The sequence below is a fragment of the Chenopodium album genome, chromosome 14 (genome assembly GCF_948465745.1).
Source record: "Chenopodium album chromosome 14, dcCheAlbu1.1, whole genome shotgun sequence".
NCBI lineage: Eukaryota > Viridiplantae > Streptophyta > Magnoliopsida > Caryophyllales > Amaranthaceae > Chenopodium > Chenopodium album.
In genome coordinates this window covers 39962334-39972715 of record NC_137847.1, presented here as the reverse complement: position 1 = coordinate 39972715, position 10382 = coordinate 39962334, and the positions used below count along the sequence as shown (strand labels likewise).

At 34.3% G+C, this 10382-nt stretch overlaps 1 protein-coding gene across 1 annotated transcript; it reads right to left on the bottom strand.

The window, feature by feature from the left end:
- Positions 1-2198: 2198 nt before the first annotated feature.
- LOC145578045 (uncharacterized) lies at positions 2199-3522 on the bottom strand. The gene is made up of 4 exons (XM_081635447.1): positions 3371-3522; positions 3068-3138; positions 2783-2871; positions 2199-2693 (listed from the first exon to the last, which is right to left on the bottom strand). Exons 1-4 carry the CDS (start codon positions 3520-3522, stop codon positions 2199-2201), a joined length of 807 nt encoding a protein of 268 aa, XP_081491573.1.
- Positions 3523-10382: the final 6860 nt, after the last annotated feature.

Sequence of the window (10382 nt, the reverse complement as noted above, 5' to 3'; positions counted from 1 at the left end):
TTTCCAAAACACCTTTTCCACCCAAAATTCACTACTTTTAGGCAAAAATCTGGGTTTTGGGCTGAAGACAGCTTTAATACAAGCTTAAAATTAATAAAACCGAGCTACTAATCTAATTAGAAAGTTAAAACCATAAAAATTAAGCCATAAAACACCTTGAAAAATATGATTATAAAAATAAATGAGCAAGGCTCCGATACCGCTGTTGGGTTTCGATTAGTCCAACTCACCGCGGAAGAAAACCCAAGCCAAGACCACATTCACAATAAATATAATCATAAAGCATAATTAACTTACAACAAGATTAAGAAAGAGATTAATACCTTTGGCGCGTGCTTCGCTCACTAAAAGAGCTCTTACTTCGAAATCTCTAAGTCTCGCTCGCACGAGAACCTCCAACGGAAGTCCACCCGTAACTCGACCCCCGAAAATGGTCCAATGCTTAGGGGTTAGCTAAGCCCGACCTAAACCCGAGTAATTATATGTGTTCAAAGGTTTTCTCAATGGATATGCCTTTTTCAACACCTTACTCAAGTGAACAAGCCCAAGGTACGCCTTGGCTATTTATAAGGAATGCTTCCTTGTGAATTTCACTCATCTTTCAATGTGGGACTTTTTCACAAAAAGAGCCCACATAGAAAGAATGTTGAATTCAATCCTTAGTTAAATAAACCAAGGAATAACAAAGTAACAAGTGTCACATGGTTAGGCGAGGACCACTTCCTCACTTGCTCCCTAAGGCAACTCACATGCATTGTGATCTAACCATGTGGCACCCAACCTTGAACCCCAATTTGGGTTCGGTTGGGCCGCCACTGGGTCCGTGGCCCGCTGCCACATGGCATTTCCAATGTGGCATGCCGCCACCTTGGCGCGCCACCATGTGGCACGCCGCCACCATGGTGGTTGCCACGTGGCACGCTGCCACGTGGCGCACTTCTATTTGATGCGCTTCCGTAGCCTTTCGCGCGGCTAGGGTTTTTTACTTGTTATTTGAAGCATTTTTCGTCTCGCCAATTCCTAAATTTTGGCTCGACTTTTAAGATTCGGTTCCGACGCTCTAAGCTCGGAATTCGATGTCTTTGTTCACAATACTTGGGCAACTCATTAATTCCTTCCAAATTAATTCATCGCATCGGTTCGTTAGTTGCTTGGGTATGATCCGAAGGGTTCAATCAAGCTTAAGTTGTAATATTAATTATACATTAATATTACTGTCGGAAGTGGCCTCCACCCAGGCATTCCGATCACTTGACCTCACTAAATAATTAGCTTTCTAATAATTCCGAACCCTCTATCGAAATAATACACTTGTTCGAAGCACACCATTCCTTTCACGATGGATCGTTGGTGGATGGAGGCGGATAAAGCATCACCCGACCCACCTCCGATCCATTGCCATCTCTAGATGGGGATGAAAATTTTTGGTGGGGATGGGGATGGGAAGGCTAACATCCGCCTCGCCCCATTGACTTCCCTACCAATGATCAAAAAAATTTCTACACTATTCTCTCTCCCACTTTTTTCAATAACCCACCAATATTTCTCTCTATACACTAGAGATGATCAAGTTGATCCCGGCACGATTTGAGCGAGCTTTGGACAATTTTTTCCGGCCCGGCCCGATTTTTTAAAAATTTTAGGCGGGCTTGGAAAATCATTTTTATGCAATTTTAGTTGACTTTTTTGGCCCGGCCCAAAAGCCCGCATGGCCTGCCTAGTTTGGGCGGGTTTGGGCACACATTTTTCGGCCTGAAGTTTGGCCCTGCCCGACCCGATAAATGGGCATTTTTTACCTTGGCCCGCCTATTGATTACCTTTACTATACATATCACCATATTCATATTTATTATTTTTCGTTTAATGAAGTTATACTAGTTTAAATTACTTTTTTGTTTGAAAGAATTTAAATAACATTTTGAAAAATTTAAATCTAATTATATAAAACTAATTATGTAAATAATAATTAGTAAAATTATAATGAAAAATTTATCGATCAATCAACCACGTAGGAAAATACTCATTTATTTTTAAATTTAAAATAACATAAGAAAGATAGATATTATACCACCACATAAAATTATAGTTGTACGAATACATTATGTTTTAATTTTTATTGTACGACTACATTTTCTTATTTAAGAAACCATATTAATCAATGACATAACCTAAAAAAATCTTAACGTCATTCTAATTGTTTACTCATCATTAGAACCATATTTTTGCCAAATGTGCTCTACTAAATCCACTATAAAAGAAACATGATTTTCTCTATCACGTAGGGAAGTTCTTCTTTGAACATACATCTCAAAATCAACGTTAGGAGGTCGGCCAACATTGAATTCAAAAGGCTCGTTATTGTTCACTGTGGCACTTGTACTTGGTCTTGAACTTTGTGGCCGATCTTCTTCGTAGTACCTTCTCAAAACTTCTGCTTGAGTGTAGTTGTGTCGTTCATCTTCAACAATCATGTTATGCATAATGATACAAGCTTTCATTATGTCACACAAAATGTCTTCATCAAACGCAAGTGAGGGTTGTAGTATGGCAAACCTTGCTTGTAAAACTTCGAAAGCTCGTTCAACATTCTTTCGAGCTGTAGCTTGTTTATTAGAAAATAATTTGTCTTTCCGAAGTTGAGGAAGTGTTATATATACCTTGAATGAAGGTAGCCCATCTTGGGTGAATACCGTCTGCTAAGTAATATTCCAAGTTTTATTCATGGCCATTCACTGAAAAATTTAATTGGAGGAGCCCGACCTTGTAAAACATCATCAAATACCGGAGACCGGTAAAGGACATTTAGATCATGACAAGATCCAAGGATTCCAAAGAATGCATGCCAAATCCATAAATCTTGATAAGGGACAGCTTCCAGAATAAGGGTTGCATTCTTACTTCAGCCTATGTATTGTGTTTTCCAAGCCATAAGACAATTTTTCTACTCCCAATGCATGCAGTCAATGCTACCTATCATGCCAGGAAAACCACGCATTTCATTTTGATGCAAGATTCTCCTTAAATCTTCATCTATGGGACTTAGTTAGCTTCAAAATGTGTTATAAACCCTTGACAAAAATGTTGCAAAGCCTTCTTAGCTGTTGTTTGACCGAGGCGTAGATATTCATCCACAGCATCCTAGAGCAGTACCATACATTAACATTCTTATTGCAACAGTACATTTTTGCAATGGTGATAACCCAAGCCTTCTAGCTGCATTCCTACGCTGTTGGAATAATTGATCCCCCTCAATCACCTTGTTCATAATCCAACAGAAGTACAGAACAAAGGTCGTTGCATTCAAAATTTATGCCAAAATTGTTTTTTGTTGTACACTGAATTATTCGCAAAGTAGTCGTTATACAACTACATATTCCCCTTTTCCATATCTTTCCTATCTGTATCCCCTCTAGGCCCCGGGACACTTTTGATTTCAGTCACGGGTTGTGGTTGATGAAACATCATAGTTGGAAGGTGGTTTGTGACAAATTCATCAACTAGTAAGTGGATCAAATTCCGCATATTGATCAGAATTAGATGAACTAGAGGTTGAGCTAATGGAAAACGTTATATTTCTTTGTTAATTTTGAAATTTAATTTGGATGAGTATAATTGTGGACAGATAAATGCACAAGTATATATAACATTGAACTCCTAGACTGGTAAAAAAAATTGAATGACCATTCAACACCCAATAATACAAACTACATATTGACATGTTACATGACTACTATTCAAAAAATTGAGTCGTTAAGAAATTGAATGACCATTCAACCCAAATGAGACATGACTAAATGTATAATAAGACAAATATTAAAAATCAGACATGACTACTTAATGCATAATAATACAAGTAATAGACATGACTTTTCAATGCATAATAAAACATGTCAATAATCATGACAATTCATTGCTTCAGTATATTGTTTCTCAAAATTGGATAAAAATACATTGTGTAACACCCCTAAATCTCCCGCTACGGAAATACCAGCATAATATATATAATTATATCGTAGAGATAGATTTAGGCGTATTACTGTAGGGAATATTTCAACACTCAACTTTGAGCCTCACTGTGATCATGCATTCTAAGCATGGTGGCGTCCAAAGGGAAAGAAACTAGTGTAAAAAGAGTCGCCAACAAGTTTTAGGAACTTGTAAACCGTTTACGGGTGTGAAGGTTACGCCCCATTCACGATCACAGAGATCCCTAACTCCATAATGGTCTAGAACCATGACTGGATTTTCGGAGATGATGGTGTGAATCCAACCTAAAATAGATTGAACCCGTCCTAAATAGACCTCTACTTAATTCTTATGATACTCATGTGCGCTTTCCGATCAACATACAATCAATAAGTTAATCTTAAGCATAATTAATCTACGTTGGTTGATTAGTAATGCACAAATAAATTTATTATTGGCGATCACTTGAATTAAAATCATATTAAGCCTAAATCAAATTATTAATTATCTTATTAGGCGTGATTTCAAGTACAAATTCCCTTTAAACCTGCCAGCAAGGTGTGATCAAACAATAACAATAAATCATGAATAATCAAGCAATGTATAATTAATTAACACAACAATAATCATCATTATAATTTCATCAAAACATTATTAGCAAGATCCTGGCATAATACTAAACGGATTAATAACAAATCCTAGCATGTCACTAGATAACAAATATCAAAGCTTTAGCCTAAAACATGATACTAGAAATGTGATATTAGAAATATTAGTTAACACCCTAAACATGATACTAGAAATTATAAAGACATCCTAACACGATACTAGAAATCATAAAGACATCTTAACATGATACTAGGAATTAAAATAATATTCTAAGCATGATTTTTATATTAAAAGAATAATTAATTAATCACATTACTTACTTTGATGCCTCGTATCTCTTTAAATCAAAACAATACACATGTTAGTAAACTTCAAGAAAGATTAAATCAAATAAATAAATTAGATATTAAACAAGAATTGAAATATAGATTTGGGACCTAACCCTCAAAACTATCAACCTTTCACGTCAAGGTTGAAGACAACTTCAAGAAGGGCTAGGTGTATTCGAATATCACAAGGGATGTACAGTTTTTGTTTAGGAAAAATCAAGGCTATGTTTGTGTTGCGATGTGTTTAAGCTTGGCTTGGCTAGAAATCAAGAAAGAGAGAGAAAAAAGCTTAAAGCTTAGGGAGATGATTAGATGATAATTGTTTGTGATCAAGCTTGTTGATGACTGAAAACAAGGTAAAACGACCTCTATTTATAAGGAAAAAAGAGGGTTGAAGGATAAAAAAAGATTCAGAATTCGAATCGGAATAAAACTCCTTTTATCGCGGCGCAATAGAAGTATCGCGACACGACAGAGTTCATCGCGGCGCGATAAAAAAATAGTTTTTTACGGTTTTTTTCTCATAACTTTTGATCTAGAAATCGGAATAAGATAAATAATATGTCATTGGAAAGCTCTTGAATCTAATTTCCAATTCAATTAGAATAAGATTAAATCTTTTGTAGAATAAAATATATGGTCGAAATTGTGGGACGGTGTCAGTTTTGGATAATGTTTGGTATTTCTTTCAAATCTTTTTTGTTATAGCTCGTAATTGGTATTATAATATATCATTGGAAAGGTAATTTCAAGGGCTATCCAACCATCTAAGATTTGGATAAAAATTATAAGGCATTATATACACCTGATTGCATCTCACCAAAATACCAAACCCAGTGATGAGTACTTTTCACATCATTGAATATCGAACGAAATGTTGAAGAGTCTCATGAATTCTTCTGCTTTCTAATAAAATAATCATTTATGTTTTCGAAAACCGTTCATTTCATATCCTATTTATGAAAAATGTCCAATCCAGTTTAGTTTGGTCCATAATATGGGTCCAATAACTATGTAGTTGGATGAGGATTGAAAAGACCTTTCCAACGATATATTATAAGCTCAATTCCGAGTTATAATGAGGAGGTTATGGCCAAAAGACTAAACTGGGTCCCAAATGAGTTTTGTGGGCGGCCCAATGATCATGTGGAGGGTCCATTAATTATAATTGTATTCCTAAAGTCATTAAGATGTGTCCTAATATTCTATGATCTTCTAGAAGGTTATTTTAAGTTCTAAAGGGATTAGGATTAGTAATTATAATTATCATTGATTTTGAAATGATAAAGAATTCTATTTGGAATAAAACAAGTGTTAAGAAAAAGATTAAATCCGATTTTAATAAAAGATAAGTACCGACACTAAGTAATCTAATTCGATTAGGAGAAGGACTCCATACGAAAACTTTATCGTACAACAACCATCGCGCCGCGATGGGGCTGGTTTTACTCCGAGTGAGATTCTGACTCTTTTTTATCGTTTACAGTCGATTTTTCTCGACAAATAGGGTCGATTTCCCCCGTTTCCAAATCATCAAAAAGAATCTATTCTCTCTTTCTCTCTCTAAGCTAAAGCTTATTCTTTCTTTCTCTCTTTCTTTCTAAGCCTAGCCTTTCCAAAATACATCATACGTCCATCACGAGTCTCGAATACACCTAGCCAAGCTCGAAGTTGCCTTAAAGCTCGACATTAAAGGTTAATAGTTCTGAGGGTTTGGTCCCAAAATTTAATTATTCTTATTTCTTTTATTGTTTGATTTAATATTTTTATTGAAGTTATTGATGGTGCTTTGTTTTGGTAGAAAGAGATACGAGGCTTCAAAGCGAGTAATTCAATTGCTCTATTTCTTTAGAAATCATGTTTAGATTGTTATATTAATTCCTAGTATCATGTTAGGATGCCTTTATTGCTTTTTAGTATCATGTTAGGGATAAAGCTTTGATTTTTATTATTTAGTGACATGCTAGGATTTGTTATTAATCTTGTTAGTATCATGCCTAGGATCTTGATGATATTACTATGCTTTGATGAGATTGATATTATAATGATGATGATTGTTGATATAATTATGTTGCTTGATATATTATTCCTATTGCTTGTTCACGCCCTCTCTTGCAGGTTTAAAGGGAATTTGTACTTGAAATCACGCGTCATAAGATAATTAATAATTTGAATTAGGATAAAATGATTTTAACTCAAGTGATCACCCCTATAGTAGATTTGTTTGTGCATTAATAATCAACCAACATAGATTAAACATGTTTAGGGTTAATATATTGATTGTATGTTAATTAGAAAGCGCACATGAATATGAGAAGAACAAAGTAGAGGCTTATTTAGGGAAGGTTCAATATTTTTTAGGTTGGATTTGTACCGTCATCCCCGAATATTCAGTCATGGTTCAGGACTGTAACACCCCCGATTTACTAGCTAATAATAAACAATAAATAAAAGAAAAATAAACAACCTTTAAATAAAATTGCGGAAGCATACACCTAAATCGGAGGTATTACCGCCACACTCGACAACTTGTCAAGTGTTAAGGCTTACAAAATCCCAATAATTACAACCCAATAAACTAGGTGAGCTATTTATACAACTTTATAAACTCATTATAGCATACTAATCGATCACTTGAGCTCCTTTAGCTACGATCACTTGATCAACCTGCTAAAACAGTCTTGTCTGCTCACCATTAAGGACAAATTCCAAATAGATCGTCGCAGGGCCACCATAAGAAAAAGACATGGCCGCAAACACAAGTAGCACAACAAAATAACACACACGTCAGCAAAAGCTGAGTAATCACCACATATCAGAATACAAAGAATAATTGAATAATCTATATTACTAGCTCAATTAAATAATGTAGTTCGAAACTACATTACACATTGTACTCTGAAAAATAACCTTTATCAACTCAACCTCGAATAATAATTCGAACCTTTACTCAATCATCTCATATAACCCATAAGTGTGCCATGCTCATTGTTCTATACCTAGCCTTGGACATGGGTAATTCGAATAACAAACCAACAAGTATAAAAACTTGAATACTCCCAATAATTAGAAAACACCTTGAACCAGACCACATACGGGCCAATTCCCACTGTAGGGGACCATAGAAAAATATAAATAAAGATTGTACCTCATTCTTAACTCATGATCATTATCTCACTACCAACATGCCAAGGACTAAGGTCTATAACGCCGAGCCTCAAACCAAGAACAAAATAATAATCTCAACCTTTTTGATCTCATACATCGATCAAATAATCATAAACTTGATAATAAATAGTATCTCAATAATGGCACGAGTTCCCAAATTACATGACAATTCGATCACAATATCTCAATTCTTACAAAAAAAATACTAATAACCCAAATATCATCAAATCTCAACCCAAAAACATTACTCTGCATTAACAACCCTAAAACCTTGAAACAATACTCCCTATAGAAACAACATTAAAAACCCTAAAAATAACACAACCAATCAACATCACAAAATAATACGGAAATCAGAGTCATATTATACCACACACTAATCATGTATATATATAAATTATGATCATATATAATTCACAAATTATAAAATTCACACATAACAATACGAAGTACAATTAATACAAACAATTTATAATCAAACAAATAAAAAAAAATAATTACGATCGGGTGATTACCTATCGAATAACTCAAGTTTGTGAGTTGCAGAATAGCTAGAACAACCGTACCAATTATTGATTATAAGAAGTGGATCACCATATATTCACAATGATAATGTGTGTATGACGATTAGGGAACAAGAGTAAATCATCAAAAATGAGTAAGCACTCAACTGACAAAGTTGATTTACACACAAATATAAGACTAAATTCGCTAGTTGAGAAAAATAGGTGATATATAAAACCACGGCTTCCCTTTCTTCCTTTTTTTTTTATCAAATACAATAACTTTATTAGGGTTTAAGATAATTTATAGTTGTTGATAAAAAGAGTCCTATTTAAATTAAAATAGGGTTTTAAAACTTTCCAAACTCTAAAATAAAAATTATGAAATTAGGAAAGTTATTTAATAAATAAATATAAACTATATATAAAATCATAAAATATTCGGGTATTACAATCTACCCTCCTTAAAACAAGTTTCGTCCCCGAAACTTAAAATAGAAAATTTTAGGGTATTACAATCTACCCTCCTTAAAACAAGTTTCGTCCTCGAAACTTAAAATACATAAATACTTTTGTAAAATTGAAAGAGAGTAAAAACTAAACTAAAGTTTTCTTAATAGAATATATAAATAGAGTACTGAAATATTAGGGGTATTACATACTATCCCCCTTAAAAAGGAGTTCGCCCCCGAACTCAAAATTAGTCACATAAAAAAAGAAACACATAAACAAGCACGAGCACATAAAGAAACACTTAACCTATGTCAATTTTAATCCTAGTTCTTTATTAACAAGTTCATTCCTAAACAAAAACCACGTTGGGATATGAAGATCCCTACGTAAATCCCACAAGTGGTTAGGCTCTGATACCAATTTGTAACACCCCCGATTTACTAGCTAATAATAAACAATAAATAAAAGAAAAATAAACAACCTTTAAATAAAATTGCGGAAGCATACACCTAAATCGGAGGTATTACCGCCACACTCGACAACTTGTCAAGTGTTAAGGCTTACAAAATCCCAATAATTACAACCCAATAAACTAGGTGAGCTATTTATACAACTTTATAAACTCATTATAGCATACTAATCGATCACTTGAGCTCCTTTAGCTACGATCACTTGATCAACCTGCTAAAACAGTCTTGTCTGCTCACCATTAAGGACAAATTCCAAATAGATCGTCGCAGGGCCACCATAAGAAAAAGACATGGCCGCAAACACAAGTAGCACAACAAAATAACACACACGTCAGCAAAAGCTGAGTAATCACCACATATCAGAATACAGAGTATAATAGAATAATTCCAAACCAATATTAAAAATCCAAAACATAAACGAAATAACAAAGCATAAATAAGTTCAACACAAGAATCGAATACTCTCAATCACACCAATCCCTTGACAATGCGTTTGTCAAATCCCTTAACTTCACATCATCAAGCTAACCTGTGCATACTGCTCCCCAATAATACAAGTGTAATAATTGGATCATCACAGGGTCATTGAAAGGCGAAGGCCATGACCAAAAGAAAACACACACAAAAGCACGCAATCAGCAAAGCTGAGTACATACAAGCTACAACGTACCAAACCTAGCATGCTCAATTAATTAAAGTAATTAAACATACAACACGAATTCATTAATCAAGTCTCCACACTTAGACAATTCAATTGACTCAACATACTTACTAACCAATTCCAAACACTTGACTCATCATATTCAATTTAATAAATTTAATTTAGTTTGGAGTAAGCAATAGACCAGGTTGTCCAATCCAGGTCCCAAATGACCATTTGAAAT

Coding starts and splice junctions, on each gene's coding strand:
- LOC145578045 (XM_081635447.1), bottom strand. CDS start 3,522: ATGCGGAATTTGATCCACTTACTAGTTGATGAATTTGTCACAAACCAC. Junction 3,139..3,370: donor GATATGGAAAAGGGGAATAT/GTAGTTGTATAA, acceptor GTACTGCTCTAG/GATGCTGTGGATGAATATCT. Junction 2,694..2,782: donor ATGTCCTTTACCGGTCTCCG/GTATTTGATGAT, acceptor ATTACTTAGCAG/ACGGTATTCACCCAAGATGG.